Raw genomic sequence first — 20,443 nt, forward strand, 5'->3', positions numbered from 1 at the left:
ATGAATTTCTTAGAATTAATTATTACGGATGTTAAAAAGTAAATTTAAAATAATCACAAATGTTCCATCTGTTTATCTAAGCCCATTATCAGTATCATGTTAGAATTTTCTAAAAGTTGGACGACTGAGCTCAAAAAGAATACGGATCAGGAACCGATTAGTAGTTCATCACTTTAAACCTGATCTATTTGTTCAATAATCAAATGTCAAAAGAATCATTTTCCCATGGTCTTAAAACTCGCTTTTTTTTAAAAAATTTTTATAAATTGTTACCTCCTATTTCGTATCATCTCTAGAATTTTTCAAGACCTGTCAAATCAATAATCATCTTTTATACTTCTCATCTATCATTGTTTTTCACTTACACTATCTCTAACAATTAAATAACTTTGAATTCATTTGGTATTGTTTTCTTGAATCTTTCTATTGATGCTTAGGACTGCAATTGATCCGTCCTGTATTCTATTTCTAGCTACCACCCATCTTTACTGATAAATAAATAAGTTTGATATATAACTAGTTAACATTTATATCAGATGGGTTTTGTGGATATTATAGTAAAAGTCAATGGTTTCAATAGTGGCCTAGTGGCTAAGTGCTCGCGCGCGAAACCAGTAGGTCCTGGGTTCGAATCTCGCGGGGGGCAAAGTTGTGGATGCGCACTGTTGAGTAGTCCCACAATAGGACGAAACGGTCGTCCAGTGCTTCCAGGTTTTCCATGGTAGTCTAGCTTCAACTGACTCATGATCTTAACCATTGAAATTTGTTAACATTTAATTGAATATTCGCTTGTCACCCAATGATCTCAACATATTTTCAGCCATAATTATGAAGATCATAAATGGAAGACTAGTTTATTTGATGTACTTACTTACATACTTACGCCTGTTACTCCCAATGGAGCATAGGCCGCTGACCAGCATTCTCCAACCCACTCTGTCCTGGGCCTTCTTTTCTAGCTCCATCCAATTCTTGTTCATTTTTCTCATGTCTATTTCCATTTCTCGGCGTAATGTGTTCTTTGGTCTTCCTCTTTTCCTTTGGCCTTCAGGATTCCATGTGAAGGCTTGTCTTGTGACACAGTTGGGTGCCTTCCTCAATGTGTGTCCTATCCACTTCCAGCGCTTCTTCCTGATTTCTTCCTCCGCTGGGATCTGGTTCGTTCTCTCCCACAGTACGTTGTTGCTAATAGTGTCCGGCCAACGGATCTGAAGTATTTTGCGTAGACAACTGTTAATAAACACCTGTATTTTCTGGATGATGGCTCCGCCTGGAGTCCCTCCGGGGGCTACTGCCGGTCCCAAGCCCGGATAAAGGAGGAGGGTTGGGCATGGGGTTAGCGTCCCCATCCCGTAGAAAACTAACTCGCTAAAAAAAACGCTAACCAGAAAAAATTATTCAAACCTTTTAAACTCTGTACTGGGAGTCAGAAGGTCTTCATTTAGAAGAATTATGACGCCTCATGATGAAAGCCGAATTCCTTATTTGATGTAATAAACGAAATAATCAATACTACTCTGATTAAAAGATATCCAAATGAAAATAAGAAGAGATATGTTGATTGAATTGGATTGAATTATACTGTTCTGGATAAATATGATATATTCCCTTCGATCTTTTTTCCAAGTGGAGAAATGATTCGTTGAAGATAATCGAAACTGAGTAGGTGCACTATATATAGTACTGTAATATACTTAAATACATCTATAGATAGATAGATAGATAGATAGTTAGATAGATAGATAGATAGATAGATAGATAGATGTGTGGATAGATAAATAGATGTGTGGATAGATAGATAGATAGATAGATAGATGTGTGGATAGATAAATAGATGTGTGGATAGATAGATAGATAGATAGATAGATAGATGTGTGGATAGATAAATAGATGTGTGGATAGATAGATAGATAGATAGATAGATAGATAGATAGATAGATAGATAGATTGCCAGTGAAATGTTCTTACATATCACTTCACCTATGTTTTTTTCCACTGTATTTTATTTTATGAGAATACTTGTACACTTGACATTAACCAAAGTACCTATCAGTTAGAAGTAATTTTTTTTGGAAAAAACTTCTGTTTATTATTATTATTATTATTGGTAATGTTTAGACAGTTTATCATAATCGATTTGATAATGAATGACTGTCAATTAATTAGTTGTTTCTTCTTAACCAACATGATTTTTATTGTTCATTTACCTTTTTACATGATGATCTAATATTAACGTGTCTATCAAGATTTACATACAGAGTGATATATTATATAGTCAAATATAGAAACAGTGTAAAGATTCATATTTTGCCCGTGTGTGTGTGTGCACCTTGATTGAATTGTATAAACAAATCATGAGGTAAAGTGTAAGTGATTAGTTTAATACTAATCATATATTAATGTAGGGGGGGAGGGGATGGGGAGTAAATTTGCCATTTTATTTAATTATTTCCTTCTATCCTCCTGGATATAAAAACACTAAATCAATTCTAATAAATTAATGCAATTATATATCTGTATGAAAGATAACATCTATAATAGAAAATACGTTACATCATCACCTTAGAGATAACTGAATAATAGTGAAAAGAATTGGGAATTTGTTTCTTTCACTATCAACACTCTGAAACAATGAGTATTGTTGACCTAAAGTGTGATAATCATTATCTCAACATGAACCAATTAAATACAATTCATTTGTCCACATCTTTTCGTTTCAGATATTCTTAGCTAATAGTTATCCAGAGTAACTACCTTGGTGACCTACTGATATACCCCACTTGTGGTATCTTTTCAATTGAAACAAGAAAGAATTCTTTTTCTTTTTAATATTCAATCAGTTGAGCTATAATTTCAGTTAAACTAAGAACTATCAGACAAGTCATTACTGTTACTGATTTTTATCAGTTTGTAACTTTGATCACTGTAGATGCACAATGAGGTAACTGCTATATGAAGTAAACACTGATAATATACAACGCAACAACAAAAGCTTTCCAATAAAACCGTCAAGTTTAGAGAACATAAACAAAAGTATGGAACAGTTCTAAAGATTTTGATTGGTTATAATGAACTCAGAAAATAAATTTATTAGATTGTAAAGAGTATATGCTCAAAGAATTTTAAAACTGTAAGGATTATAATAATTTAATGATTGAATTCATGAGTCAATTGAAGCTAGACCCCCATAGAAAACCTGCAAGCACTGGATGGCCGTTTCATCATAGTATGGGACTCCTCAGCAGTGCGCATCCACCATTCCGCCTCGAGAGATTTGAACTCAGACCTATCAGTCTCGTGAGCGAATGCCCAAACTTTAGACCACTGAGTCGACTGGCATCCAAAGATGTTATTGTCTAACTTCAACCAACCCACGAAATTGTGCCACCGTCCACCATTGTCTTCAGTGAGCTACTACAACAAACCGGGTTGAACTCCATCGGTCAATTTAAATGTTATAACTTAAGTTGTACTCTTATGTTTCTTCATTAGTTTACATATATTAATTTGACAGATGAATAACAGTATTAAAATATACTGGGATTTCTGAAGATAAACAGTAAAGTAAATGAAAAACACAAAGCCCATCATTGATAAATGTTTATCATATTTACTCAACTACTGTAGCCAATTGTGCAATAATTTAGCTTAATGAAATAGTAAATTTCCAGTATTCTCTTGTTTCATTCCATCATGATTAATTTTGCTACATTTCATTTGATTTACCTTTTGAATAATTTTACTATTATTGGAAGTTTGAGCAAACTGTTTAATTCCATAGTTTTTACCATTGGTCGGATGGAATACATTCAAGTGATTTGTATTTCCTACTTCGTTCACTTAGTTATATTTCGCAACTATCTTTCAGAGCTATTGATGGTTAACTGTCTCATACGCAACATGATTGAACTCCATTGGTTATTTATACTACTGATAAATGATTTCGTAATATCACTAGTTGACGTCCAATATTTTCTGGTTTTTATTAGCTGTTCAACTAAGATTAGTCGATCTTGTAAGCTATGGTTAAATAAGTAACAAAATGGCAAACAGTTACTACATAAATTAGATAATTACTTAACTCAATCGTGTGAATTTCAGTCGAAATTGACGATCTCACACATACTTCTTCTGGTTAAACGCTTATTTGTTCCTTAATGAAAAAAAGTCCTTCTAATGAAACATACAATTTCAATAGTGTGAATAGAATTGTTTTAGATGAAAATTAAGTCAACTGATTCACCGAATGACTGTATTCAAATGATAAGTTTAGTATAAATTGTTACCAGCATTCTCTATCCACATTTGTCCTGAACAATCCTTTCCAGTTATTCCCAGTTTTGTTAATCATCCTTTTCATGTCTACTTCCAATCCTCGGTGCAGTGTATTCTTTGGTCTTCATCTTTTCTATTTCCATTCAGGATTTCAAGTTAGGGTTGCCTCGTGATGTAGTTTAGTGATTTCCTTAATATATATGGTTAGTAAGTTTGATTTATTAATTTAATGTGTCGATTACTATAACACTGTTGTTGTTTGTCGTGACCAGTAATTGTACACAAAAACTTTATATACGTCTAAAAGTGTTCAAAATACTGTAAAATGATCAGCGTTTCTACTGTGAATTACAGTAAACTTTATTTGTCCAAGTTAATGTTGGCTTTGAAATATTTTCTAACATTATCCAAATCTCCAAGACTAGTTGACATCATACAGGAAAGCTTGGACATCTAAACCATAATTAATATAGGACTAATGCTTTGATCTTATTGGAGTCATTATATTTGATATGGTATGTTGGAAATCTTTGTATTGATATTTAAACGAGAGGTTCATTTTCTTCGATAATGGTAATAATTGCATACAGTTGATCGATCACTTAGTAAAGACCAATGTTATGTTTATCTTTTCCCTTCGTATTGATCTAGTTCATTGGAAAAGTTGTAATATGAACACCAGTTATTCGACATGATATGCTTTCTTGAGACCAAAGGTTGATGAAGATAATCATCCTGAAACCTAGATTCTGTAACTTGGTGTTACAAATCGATCAGTATAATTCGATCAGAGCTAAAATGATTAGAAACTGATCATTACTCAATGACTATTCAAGTGCAAAAATCTTCGTATCATAGGTGGTCATTCATGGTCTTAATATCTCAACATTATTCTTTCAAACTATGAAGCTAGTCAACTAACATAAAACCTTAGTCGACTATTTTTATCCACTTAAAAAAAGATTATACACTTCAAAGGTATAAACCGATCAAATTTGTAAATATTATCAGCTTTTTTTTCTTATTATGTAACATGTGCACCAAAAGTGAAGCGGCACAGTTTTAAGAAAGGGAGAGAGAGAGAGTGTGTGTGTATATATATGTGTGACATAATCGTCTTGCAAACCTTCTGTCATTAAATATGAATGAATTTTCTAATCAACATATTCATAAAACGAATATCTATATCCATATATATCTATATAAACCAACAAAGTAATTGAGATTTCTTTTTTCTAATTTTTATTATTTTAATGTCGCCAACTGAATTGTTTTACTAAACTGTAATCTATACAATTAACCATTGTGTTTGTTTGATTTTCATTTTAATAAATGAATTTAATTTAAACAATTAATTAATTCAATTATATTTTTATTTAAAGGAATGAATAATAATATTTTCATTATTTATTTACTTTTATACTACTACTACTACTACTACTAATGGCACCTGTCTATATTAAGTTTTGTTGTTACTCTCCGTAAATTAGTACTATAATGAATCATTGATCATTGATGAATCGATGTTACGAGGTATATGCATTGTGGAAATAATATAAAGCGTATGTTTAGATCAGCACACATTGGTGCACACACACACATACACACATACACACACATACATACAAACACATACATACATACATATGCACACATGTATATACACAATTGTTAACTAAATCCACTTGTATATTGTAAAAGAAAAACGAGTATGGAAACAAACAAACAAACAAACAAACTGTTTAGATATATAATCAGTGAGAGAATATTTTTTTGTTTTAATTAAATGCAACCAATCTGGGTTTTTTTTCGTATTTTCAACACGTAAATTGTGAATAATCTATTGACATTATGTTTAAGTTTAAACCAGATGGTTACATGATTTTCTTTTTCATTCTTTCCTTCCCTCCTTCCTTCTTTCCTTCTTTCTTTTGTAAGTGAATAGTAAACAAAAAAAAAATTAGTTATCAATCTATTTTTCTTTTTGTAAAATACAAAAAAACTTACTGGGGAACTGTTAGGTAACTTACTAACATTATAGATTATATACACTCACACACACAGCCACACCCACACAAATACACATACACATCATTCACTGTCATAAAATTAGGACTAAATGATTTTACATACAATTTACGGGTATCTATAGTTTAATAATAAAAAAAAGAAAAGAAAAGGATAATGAGGTTTTTTTTGGTTTAACATCTAAAATCAATTTAATTTTGATCTATACTATGAAAGTAGATCATTTTCATGCTATTCGATAATCATTCATCATGTTGATAGGAAAGATTCATATAGTTTAATGTTAGAATTGAACGGATATTAGGGAAGTTGAAAAACTTTAAAGTTATTTTGAAGAAGATATGTTATATATATAGTCTTAGTGATTAGTTATTGAATAATTGAGATGGCGGAGATTTCTAGATCAGGTGGATGATTTTGGTGGAGTTTTGTTCTCTGAGCTGGATGGTTTGGTCGTGGAGCTTTCATCGTTCTTCTGAACGACATCAACCAATCAGGAAAATCATGCATAAATATAGGAACAAAAATCAAACCAATGGGAAACACAACCAAAACAAAGAAGTAAACAATGATAAATTTAAGGTCAACAAGAACCAATCAACATCGAGGTGCACAGAACAAGCTGTGAAACACATGTGGAGAAATTCGAACACTTCACTTCTATCTGAAGTTTGTGCTGATGATGTCGTTCAGAAGAACGATGAAAGCTCCATGACCAAACCATCCAGCTCAGAGAACAAAACTCCACCAAAATATTGAATAATTGGAATACTGCAGTTTAATATACCCTATATTGTAAACTTCTGTTTAACAAAAACTATTGTAAACATATTTCATAGCCGCCCCCCTAAGTGATTATTAATTAATAATTCACATCTACTGAATTCTCTATCATTTATATCTTGGGTGTATATAAATTTTGATTTCTCATGTGTTTTCTGTTGTGGTCGAGTAATTAACGTAAGTAAACCTGTAAGTGTATGGATTAGGATGAAAGATAATAGAAATTCGTTTCTGTTTGATGTGTTCAACTACAGTCTGGTTACTGAACTATAGGAAATGACATTCTAAACTGATAGAATTATGGATAACCTCGATCATTGGTCAAGGTTATTTTTTCATTAAATCTATCAATGTGTGCCACTAGTCAAAATAGAAATTGACAGTCTGATAAACACAAACATATTAGATTGTATTATCAACAGCTTGTTCGTATCTTCTCATAACATCAATCAGAATTCTGAATTTGTATAAGTTATTGTATGAATATTTTTTATTTCCCTACACAATTTGAGGTTTATTTATAAGTGGTTACGCTAATCATGTATTCAACGAGGTGTTAGCTTATAACCAAGTTTAGAATAATGGTTATAATCAATATTTAAACCATAAATTTTGCTATATTCAATATCCATTGTTTTCATTTCCACTTTGGACAGAAGAAAATTTTAGCAAGATAAGAAAAAAAAGAACAATGCAACAACTATTGTTATCGTATCTAAACCTTAGTAATCAATATTTGAACTGTTCAAATTAAGTGTGAAATGTAGTAGTTGTTGAGAGCGGATTCACAATATAACTATGAGTTTATCATTATTGTAAAGATAAGGTCTATGTTTCACCAAAAACCTGAACAACACTTAAGCGATTGTGTCATACCTCAGTATGTCTATCCATTTATATGTATGTACGGAAACACGTACATAGGGAGGAGCAGTCGTGATCTGTAATTAAAGGTTGCGGAACACATACCTATATTGCTGCGCAAATATATCACATAACCCTGATAACCTTCGTCTTCTCATTGCATTATCAACAGATATTAAATAGAAATCAATAGGAAACAGTTAATATGAAAATTTCACAATTGACTGATCATTGGGTGGTGGTCAATGTCATGTGTGTCAAGTCCTTATTAGTGCAAAACGAATGCTATCGACCAAGTTGCAACATGGCCACCAGTCTAGATGACTCGACACTGCGTGCACTATGTTGAGATCTGCACTAAGAAGGACATGACATACATGACATTGATCATCACTCAGTGATCAATCAATTGTAAATACATCCCAGTCCTACAGGAAGTTGGTAGCGACCCAGATGGCTCAGTCATAACGTCTCTGACTGTGAAGCTAGGTAACACGGGATCGAATCCGTCAGGGAGTACCAGTCCCCTCAATATGACAGGTACACCTTACTGACAAGTGCCAAGTAGCACAAAACCCGGGTTCAGGGTTTCCTGTCGACTACCTCCGACCTTTATCTAATATGAAAATTTATTTTTGTCCGAATTTTTGGGTTGTTAAATGCTTATCAGTTCGATCTAACTTAAAGCACATTAATCCTTTATAAACTTTAAGTCAGATATCTCAACAGCCAGAATTTGAGAATAATTAAATGTAGGTCAGTTAAACACTGGTAAACTTATATATGGTTATACTTGTAACTTGTCATTCTGTTATAAGCAGACTTAAATCTCTGCCCCATTCAAGATTGTGAATAATATTTACGAAACTTACGTATGTTCAAGATGATTTATTCAATAGTAACGTTACAAGATTATTTCATTATTATTATTATTATTATTATTAGTATTATTATTATTATTATCCAGTCCCGCTACTTACATTAATTAACTTGCGGGTTAATTAGAGCTTCACTATTCTGTTATTGTTCTTCCAAGATAATACAATTGTAAACTAAAGTATAAATATCAAGAGAGTAGATTATGTGATTACGTTGAGAATTAGATAAATAGTTCAGGCGTCATTTATCACCATTTCAATTTTCAATGATAATTTTTTTTGGATGAGATGCCTTATTAGTCTATAAATAAGTATATAATGTCAGACTGTAATAAAATGTAATGTCATTTGTAAGTATCGTCGTCATATTAATCAAATTACCGCTAACGCAAATCCACTTGCAGAATGAAGCTTAATATTAACCATAATTATTTCTTCTCTCTTCAAATTAAAACTAATTATGTCATAAACTTACATATAAATGGATCATGTCCATTAATTGCCGAGAAGTTTTACGCTTGAATAAGTTAGCTATAATGTACTTGATTGAGATCATGAACTGATTGATGTTAGACCACCATTGGAAACCTGGAGGCACTGGATGGCCACTTCGTCCTATTGTGGGACTCCTCAGTAGTGTGCATCCACGATCCCGCCCGCGGGATTCAAATCCAGGACCGTCGGTCTTGGGCGCAAACGCTTAACCTCTAGACGACTGGGTCGACATCCAAACATTACCAGTTCAGTGATATCGAGATTGGTTTACAAGGAGTTAAAACTATCAAGACTTTCAATCGTCAATTTATTAATTTTGTTGAATATTAAGTCTAAAATGTGAAATACGGTTCGAATTTCTAATAGTTGAATGTAAATTCAACATAATCATGTTCTACAATTTCCAATTAATCTATAAAAATTAATATTATTTTCAGTTTACAATTCAAATTTAAGTTCCTTTTTGTTTATTTAATTACAAATTAGGTTAATGGTCAAGATCTTAGAAATGCAACACATGAACAGGCAATTCATGCTTTTCAAACAGCTAAAGAACCTATTATCGTGGAAGTCGCTCGTCGTGATCCAAACGTTGAACTATCACAAAAATCTGCTCCAAATTCAAATTCTGGTCCTGTAAACAGTTTAGACAATCAGAATAAATGTTCTGTTGCAATACAAACTGATCCAAGTACAGCTGAGGCAACTTTGGCTGCGATGGCTGCTGCCGCATTAACAACCGAAGATATACGTACTGCACTTGGAATAAGACACTCTGGTTTACCAACGAGGTACATTACGCTTTGTTATTGTTTTTGTAGACAAAGAAAATTTGGTTAATTTCTTTATTTAAACACATGAGCACTGTTACAAGGAAGCAGCAAATATATATGCGCACACTTCCTCATTCGATTTCTGTGATGGCTGGAATACTAAAGGCCACTCCCCAAACCTTTGACCTAGAGGTCTAATCCACAAGGCAGTGGAGCAACGTCAGGAGTTGCAATCTCATGGAAACCGGTGACCGACAATAAGTTCATATGCCATTTGTTGCCCCAGGATCATGGAGCCCATGTGCACAATTGGTTTGAAATCAGGGTTTTCCAACTCCCCTAGGTGGAACCTCCATATCCACCAATCCAGTGCCAAACATTCGCTTTTCGTTCTCTTAAGTTCGTAAACAATACTCCCGCCATGAGAAAGTGGTGATAAATCTGTGATATGTATTCCAAGAATTATTCTTAAGTCTGATGTTTGTTAATTAAAGATTGAGTCACCTGCAAACTGGCTAACTCCAATACCATCTGATAATTGATCATATTCATTCCATGTCAATAGTTTGAACAGAAGAGTGTCATTTTACTAGATAGATTGAAATTCTTCTGTTCAATAGTCTTGTCTTTGATCTCAGATTATTCAGAGACTTACAATAATGATTTGATCGGTTGCATGGTATTATTGTAGACCAACAATCAACTAATGCTTTATTCGTTGATTTTGACAACGGAAAATTTGTTCATAAAATCATGTAAACAATACCGTATAATAGCTTTCATCAAAGAAGTCGAGACATTTTTCACTGACATCATCCTGAAGATTCTAACCTGGTTAGCATGAATAATTTTATAGTCACTTAAATGAGTAATGAATTTCTTGTGGAACCGATACAACGTTTTATTTTAGGTGGTTTGAGGTATTCGATAAGAAACTATGTTTCACCTAGGTTTCATGCTAGTTGACACTCGTCAATAATGTGTACCTGTAATCTGAAGGAAACTAACACTCCACATGGAATTCTATCATGTGTTGCCAAACTATACAGTCTGAGACGATACGTCTGTGTTAATTTTTTCGATAAAATTCAATTAGCACTGAAGGACTAAACAAATATGACATTGGTCACTACTTAATAATCAATCAATTTAAATACTGCTTTGTTCGGTAGTGTATGTTTGGTTGCAGAAATTAATTTTCAGCAGAGAATGCAAAAGATCATAAACGTAGATAAACATACACAGTAGAAAACTTTGCTCCTTGTTAGTAGGACAAATCATTGAAATAATTTAGTCAGAGTGACTTTAAAAACATCTTCTAAACCTTTTTATAGAGTTTAAATGGTTCAATCTACCAGTTTTTTTCAGACAACATCATCTGGATATTATTGAAAAAGGAAAGCTATTAGAAATTCTTCGTTCACAAATGACTAATCGGCAGGATACTTCAGTGATTGTTGTCCATAGTTGTTCTGTTATTCAATGTACATTTATTTTCATGCTTTGATAAGCATAAGTGTGACCAAACTGTTCAAAATGTAGCATACAAATACACTTATACATTTTAAAAATCAACGGTATTGAGCTTTAATGCATAAATTTCAATCTAATTATGTTATGTTCTACTAACAGCTTAACACAAGTAGTTGAGTATTACCAACCACATTGTGTGTTACCTTTTTAAATTGATAGTATTTAACTTAATAATCTATGCCAATCGATAAATAACATGTTTAATGGACTTGATGAGTTGTCAGAAATCCAAACCAGTAATACAGTTATTATTATTATTACTATATTTTTCATACAGCCCGAACAAATAGACATCTCAAAGAATTAAACAGACTGCCAATCAGTTCATCGATTTTCTTCTGTGTGTGTTATTGATGTTAGAAATATCCCAAAATATTCAAACAATAGCATTTCTTAATAGTTGAATTCATAAATCGATATAAGCTAGACCACCATTAAAAACCCGGAAGCAGTGGACGGCCGTTTCGTTATATTGTGGGACTCCTCATCAGTGTGCATTCACGACTTGAACCCGAGGCGTTCGGTCTCGTGTACAAACACCTAACCTCTAGACCACTGAGCCAAAATGGGACGGTGTTAATATCAAGCTTCAATCGATCTATGAACTTTCAAAGCCTATCAACACCATCAGATGACGGATAGATTGTCTAGGGGTTAAGCGATTGCGCGCAAAACAGAAGCTCCTGAGTTCAAGTCCCATATGCGGGATCGTGGATGCATACTTCCGAGTGATCCCACACTAGGACGAAACAGCTTTCCAGTGCTCCTAGGTTTTCAATAGTGGTCTAGCTTATATCGATTCATGAATACAACTATTAATATTAATACAATCCCCACGAAACCCGATTTTGATAATAATATTCCTACTTTTTTTCTCTCTCTTTTTATTACTTTATATGCAGTTTCCGGTTAACTTAAAATTTCACAAACTTTAATATACACAGTTGATTTCATTCAACAGTAATTATCGGTTAATCAAAATGTACACATTACTAGTATTTATTACTTATGAACCGGTAATAATAATATTTCTTGACTGGTGCTTTAATTATTCCTACCTCCTGGTAATGTTTTGTTACTGTTACTGTTTTGATTTTCCTTTTCAATATTTAACCATAGAGTTATATCGTTTTTCTTTTTCTTATCAGACAAGTTCATCATTTGTGTTTTGCTTCATTCTTCATTTATTTTTGACCTGTTTATGAACTTGTACAATATTATATGATGACCTAATAACTGTTATTTAAGTTATCATTTAACCCTTCTTCTACAATCTTCTCAATGATTATGGAATCCTTTTTTTTCGAATGGATACGTTGTTAATAAACATAGAGATAGTTTGTGTGTGTGTGTGTGTCTTCGTACATAGTTACTGTTATCAGACAAAATGTATCTTATAAGGCTAGAAATGTGAATAGTTTTTTTTACCTTAATAATTAGATGTTTTTGTTTTAAAGAAAATTTTCAATATAATTAAAGAGAGGTTTTGTGGATGTTATAGTAATTTAAATAATTGAATTCATGAGTCGATTGATGTTAGATCATCATAGAAAACCTGGAAGCATTCAAAGGCCGTTTCGTCCTAGTATAGGACTCCACTAGTTCTAATTGACTCATGAATTCGACTATTAAAATTACTATAATATCCACAGAACCTCTCTCTCTCTCTCTCTGATTGTAATCATCATATGCTCAAGAGTGACGGTCTCCAACAGTTATTTCTTGAAGTTCTAGTGAGAAACCGTGACCAGTGCAGTTCAACCGGGTCAGTTGTGAGATAGCAAATCACTGATGACAGTAGTGATTATGTCGCTCAATTTCGTGGATTAGTTAAGGTTGGACATTAACACCGTCGGATGCCGGTCGACTCAGTGGTCTAGAGGTTAAGCGCTCGCACGTCAGACTGATAGGTTCTGAGTTCGAATCTTTCGAAGTGGGAACGTAGATGCGCACTGCTGAGGAGTCCCATACTAGGATGAGACCGTCGTCCAGTGCTTCCAGGTTTTCAATGGTGGTCTAGCTTCATTTGAATCATGAATTCAACTATTAAATTTGAATAATTAAGGGAAAGCAAAGTGGAAAGTTTCAATTAATTTACAAAACCGTGTAAGAATCTTTTAATGTACTTTGTAAATAACTGCATCACACTTGATATAATTAAACTCTATGATCATCATGAATGTGATGCAGTTATTCACCATATGTATTAGAAGAGGGTTGCACAATGTTAGAAATTGATTGAAATTCGACTTGTAAACTTTTGGATACCAGATCAATGGTTTAGGGATAAAGGGTTTTAAATACTTTCATTAATTATAAAGTTTAATTTCTGTGAATCTATTTGAAATTGAAATCTTAGGTTTTTATTGAAATCATGACTCAATCAATGTTAGACCATCATTGTTATTGCTATTTAAGAAAGAAATTTAGGCATTTGGTGATAGTCTACACAAAGCCCTACTTTATCTAAGTTTTCTGATAGTTTTTATTCACTTACTAGTCGTACTTATAACCTTCTGGGAAATGATGTTCCTTGTAGGATTTGAATCTACTGATTAGTGCCAAATTGTATATCACCTGTGTTAAACAAGGTTCCCTGTAAACTACCATGCAATCATGTAATATCCCTTAGACTAGTGTTCACATTCCTATTTGATCAACAGAACTTAATCATCATTAAAAAAGGTGAAAAACATGGAATTGAACTTTAAACCTCCATAATCAATCAAATATATACAAAAATACTGTCAAAATATTAGTATTGAATTGTTGGCTTCATTAAAAATCAAAGTAGTAATAATTTGGATAGAAGTCTGACTTCTACCTGAAGTTTGTGATGATGATGTCGTTCAGAAGAACGATGAAAGCTCTACAACCAAACCATTCAGTTTAGAGGACAGAACTCCATCCAAATCATCTACCTGAGCTACAAATCTTTTCCACCATCTCAAAGTAGTAATAAATTTAAGTCTGAGGATTTCTTTATTCCACGACTATAAATCCGTATAACATTTCAAATTTATGGTAAAGGAATATTAATCTCTTGACATTTGTAGAAATAACATTCTCAAGTTTCTTATAGAACATAATTTTACCATCATGTTTAATTATGAACCAATTCGATCAATCTTGAATGTTAATTTATTCATTTAGTGATAGGATTTGTCTACTGTTAAACATTTGGCAACAAGATATTGATTATTATGTTCTATTACCACACTACATAGTTAGTACATCTTATTCCATAATGTCACATAGCATTCTTTTTCTTCTTTTAAGTCGTCTACTACAATTTATTTTTCTCACATGTTAATATGTTCCCCCCACTTCTCTCCCCCTTCTCTCTCGCTGTGTGTGTGTGTCTCATGTATAATACCATTGTCTGTGAATGAGATCAGTGTATTACATCTAGAATCTTTTGATGACTATAGCAAAATCTTGGTTGAGAAAATACTTTACTAAAATATTCAAGTAAAACACAACGAAGTAAAAAGAAATGTTCATTGAAAAAGAACAACATTTTTCTTTTTAGTTGTAAAGATAATAAATGAAGTCGGAATTATTTTCATAATATAAATGTGATTATTTCCACAATTACATAATTTGCTATCAGTGTTGATATTGAACTGATATCAACTTTAAAGAGAGAAAAGAATTACAAGGAAATAGAAGCTTCCTCATTTAAAACTAATGAATGTATGTATAAATATTTGTAAGAATTTTCATTGTTAGTGTTAAGGTGTGTAATTAAGCAGTATGTTTTTCTTCTAACATCTATATATTCTGAGTGGATTGTAGTGGCTGTGCTTCGTTGAAGAATCACCCTTGTAACTGTTACCATATAATTCTCAACGGTGTTTGAAATCAGAAGTCAAAGAGAAGCAGCGACTACAGTTTTAATAGCAGATAACTCAGACCACAAAGCAATGGTGTGAATGAATGAGTCAGCGAACCGAGAGTGTGTAGTGTGTAAATATACATGTGTATATGTAGGGAAATGAATGGATCATCGACTCAATTAAGCAGCTAATAATAAAGCTAACAGAATGAATATATGCGTAGGCGGTAAGCAATGTTCAAGCCTACATATTTCATACTAGCACAACAATAATAAAGGTACAATAAATTGTTATAGTATGGATGACTTTGTCCGCTAAATAAGTTAACAAAAGGGCTTAAATGAGTTAAATGAGAACAAACTCAATTGCACGTAAGTTGCTATAGGATAATCTGGTGGATGAGATCTGCTGAGGTATCCCACAATAGAATGAAATGGCTGTCGAGTGATTCCAGGATTTCTATGATAATCTAGCTTCAATTGACTTATGATCTTAACCATTAAAATTACTGTAATATCCACAATACCCTTCTGATATCTGGATATTGTTAACTATCCATTAGTTTCAGTAAGGTTGTATATACCAAATGATACTAACAATCTTTAGTCTCTAACATTAACAGAGAAAAAAAAGGACACCACTACCAACAAATCTCGTACTCAATCCATAAGCTAATATCTATATGGACTCACTAGCTTAGGGACTAATGGATTAGTGTTTGAGATAGAAGATACTGAGTTTTGGTTTAATTGTGAACATTTACATCTACACATCTGGAAGATATGGAATCCTTCATGTACCTGCAAAGCATCGTCGATGAACAGAGAGGATCAGATGCACACGTTAAGGCGAGGATTGACAAAGTAAGGACAACATTCCCACGATAGAAGAAAATATGGAACTCAAAACAACTGGCAACAAATATCGAAGTCACAATTTCTAATACGAACGTCAAGACAGTTAGTTCTACTGTACGGAGCTGAAACTTCGAGAAATAATACAACCATCATCAAGAAGGTACAAGTATTTATAAATAGTTGTCTAAGCAACATATTCAACATCCATTGGCCGGATACCATTAGTAACAGCCTAGCCTACTGTGTGAGAGAACAAACCAGCTTCCAACTGAAGAGGAAATTAGGGAAAGATGTTGGAAATGGATAGGACATACATACATTACTGAAATCATCAAACTGCATAACGAGGCAGGCGCTAACCTGGAATCCTGGATAGAAGCGGAAAAGTGGAAGGTCAAAGTGCACATTACGTTGGGAAATAGAAGGAGATATGAAAAGGATGAATAGAAACTGGAGAGAGCTAGGATGGATTGCCCAGGACAGGTTTGGATGTAGAGTGTTGGTGAGTGGTATATGCTCCTCCACGAGGAGTAACAGGCGTAAGTAAGTATCTACATTTATATATCAGTCGATTGAGCTAACAAATCTCAAAGAAGATAAAACTTGCATCCTAGATTCCACTACTAATCACTATACAGCTTTATTAATAATAATCCATATATGTTTGTAAACTGATAAATGACTGTGTCAGTCCTTAAATAAATTTAAAAAAAAACACAGTTTGATCTATAGTTTGAACATGATCCTGTTTGAATAGTTTATTGATACTGTTCGTCTATATACATAGTGTACGACTTGAAGATAAGTATAAGGTTAAATAAACAAGTTTAATATCCATAATGTTCAATCATTACAGTAAAAATGAATGCTTCCTATAGAAATTTATCTAAATTTTATCTTTCTAAAAATTATAATGAAAAATTTAATCATCCGTATTTATCCTCATTTTAATAGTTTGGAGTGCATCTACCATCCAGAATTTCCTGATCTTGTGGATATAGTTGAAGAAGACGATGATGATGATGATGACGACGATGATGATGATATTGATGAAGATGACGATGTTGATATCGATGGTGATGATGATGAAGTCGATGAACAGGATAATAATAATAATAATGATCGAATAAAAGATGCTATTACTTCATCCAACGTGAACTGTGATCCGAGATCAGTTAACTGTCCATGTTATTCAAATGATAACATAGAATATGACGAAATACCGGATATTCAAGATAAAAGTATAACATTCCAAGAAGGAAATGATGGTGTCACTTGGGATATGAAATTTAATCAATCAGAGAATATATTGATTAAAGTAAGTGATTTGACATATCATTGCTAATACATTTTTTTACTGTACTAATACTATTCATAGAACATCATGAAATAACCAGTTTCATCATTAGTTCCATTTTCCCAATGTATATATATATTTATATCATTAATCATTTATATTACCATGTCATTATTAACCACAAGTCAATAAACACTACTATAACAAACTGACTATACAATTGTTAATTACATTTTCCGGTTGTTAATATTATACATTGTGATTAAACAATAAGTGTATCCTGAGCAGACGATCTGTATATTCATTAATATTAGGATTCACGCACATTCATCAGACTAGTCCCACATAGGATGAAACAAGCACCTTAGGTCCCATTGCTAACCACCAATTGGCTATTCTCTTGTTAGTGATATATTTCTAGAAGGACTATCGACAGATTGTAATATGTATTATTCAATATATCAGAAGAGCAACAATGTTTTAACGGAGCCGTAAAATGAAGTTCAAAATCTATCACAAATTGATTGAAGTACAGAACATGAATCACCAGATTGCAATATCGTCCTTATTATAAAACTTGAATATTATTAGTTCAACATTGTGTGACAACTTAGAAAAATATTACCGATTAATCTATAACTACAGCAACATAATTATTCTGTGTTCTCAGTTTAGCAATAATCAAAACTATCAAACAATAAACAATATCTTCATGAATTCAAAAACTCTACAGGTGATCATCTTCAATACAAGAAAAATCTTTTTGTCTCCATTATAGCTAAATTTAAGGAGTAAGTATATGTGATAATGACCTTATACATAAGCTCCAAATATAAATCACTCTACAAACCACTGAATATCAATAGTTACTGAACAATTATTTTGTCCTTTTACAGGACGTTCCAATCGTATTCATATATAAACCTATCAAGAGTCAAACCTAGAACCATTCAACCATATTAAAGTGTCAGAATGGGTTTATTTTATAAATTATTTTATAAATTTTACTGTTTAAAATCATGATTCAATTGAAGCTAGTCTACCATGGAAAACCTGGAAGCACTGGACGGCTATTTCGTCCTAGTGTGGGACTCCCCAACAGTGCGCATCCACGATCCCGCCCCCGCGAGACTGATAGGTTTTGGGTTCGAATCTCGCGGGGGCGGGATCGTGGATGCGCATATTAAAGGGTGTTTAACAATCTTTTTTTTCTTATTTCATCGGAATAGAAAAGTGACTTTTATCAATATTCTTTATCATGTTCTATAATGAAACTTACCTTGATTTTATTAAAGAGATTTTCGTACCATACATTAGGTATAACATTATTTGTCATTATTATTATTAAATTTATTTGTACGGAATTTAGACAAGCTTAAACTTATCACTCTACATTAATTTCATTCTATTTGTGATGTACCATACAAAAAAAGTAAATGAATAAAATGTGTATAAAGAAAGTCTGTACCAAAGGAAAAGCAATTCAGTTTACTTTCATTAAATAGAGATAAATGTATATTCCGTATTTCCTAAAACTAAATAATGGTTTCAATTGAAAATCATTTACATATTACTATTAAAAGTAAAGAATTATTAAGTTATATACACAAAGGGAAAAGCAAGACCCTCCGATACACTACAACATGTACCAATCGAATCACATTTGATAGAAAAGCTTTAGAGGATGTAAACATCTTAACATATCTGGTCAGCATCATTGATGAACATGATGGATCTGATAAAGATGTCAAGGCACGGATTAGCAAAGCAAGAGCAGTATATCTACAATTGAAGAATATCTGAAACTCAAAACAACTGTAAACCAATAGCAAAGTTAGAATTTTCAATAGAAATGTCAAGATAGTTCTACTGTATAAGGAGGAAACTTGGAGAACTACAAAATCAATCATCAAGAAGATATAAGTGTTTGTTAACAGTTGTCTAAGCAAAATATTTCGGATTCGTTGGCCAGACACTATCTGCAACAACCTATTGTGGGAGAGAAGAAATCAGACTCCAGTGAAAGAAGAAATCAGGAAGAAACGCCGGAAGTCGACAGAACACACATTGAGGAAAGCACACATCTGTGTCACAAGGCAAGCCCTCACATGGAATCTTCAAGGCTAAAGGAGAAGTGGTAGTCCAAAGAACACATTACGCCGAGAAATGGAGAAAGACATGAGAAGAATGAACAACAATTGGATCAAACTAGAAAGAAAGGCTTAGGACATAGTGAGTTGGAGAATTCTGGTCGGCAGCCTATACTCCATTTGGAGTAATGGGCATAAGTAAGTATTATTAAGATAGATCGGAACAAAGTAGATTCTAGCTTCCTTGTGATGACATAAGTTTTATAGGAATCAATGATAAATATAAAACCAAAATAACGTTTTGATTTCTGGTTTCATATCGACTGCCAACCAGTTCATATCACGGCACACAGAAATGCGATGTTGTGTTACTTAGATTAGTGGTTAGATTTCAACTTAAATAATAATATTTGATCATCACTGAAGGACTAGACAAACATGATATTGATAAATACTACTCAGCGACCAATGATTCATTAAGTTTCAAAGATTTCTACGCATATTATATAACGAGTGTTATGTGATCAACCAATAAAATGTGACTTCAGTACATTTTTCAAAATATGAATCTCATAACATCCATTAACAATATCCACTTGTACAAAATTTAATGATCTCAACTATTAAAATTATTATGATATCCACAAAACCCCTTCCGATACTAATCAACATATGCCAACTAGTGACTGGCTTCATGAGTTATTTCCTATAGTGCTAGTGAGAAGCTGTGA

The 20,443-nt window shown here is 32.7% G+C and overlaps 1 protein-coding gene across 1 annotated transcript in view; it reads left to right on the plus strand.

The window, feature by feature from the left end:
* The window catches only part of PDZRN3 (E3 ubiquitin-protein ligase pdzrn3), a 109,029-nt gene that overhangs the window by 37,293 nt on the left and 51,293 nt on the right, over positions 1 to 20,443 (plus strand). Inside the window, exons 2-3 of the mRNA XM_051216862.1 lie at positions 9,810 to 10,114; positions 17,280 to 17,643. Of these exons, the coding sequence (XP_051065482.1) occupies positions 9,810 to 10,114; positions 17,280 to 17,643 (669 nt within the window). The remainder of the gene's footprint in view (positions 1 to 9,809; positions 10,115 to 17,279; positions 17,644 to 20,443) is intronic.

Source organism: Schistosoma haematobium, chromosome 6 (assembly GCF_000699445.3).
Source record: "Schistosoma haematobium chromosome 6, whole genome shotgun sequence".
NCBI classification, from domain to species: domain Eukaryota; kingdom Metazoa; phylum Platyhelminthes; class Trematoda; order Strigeidida; family Schistosomatidae; genus Schistosoma; species Schistosoma haematobium.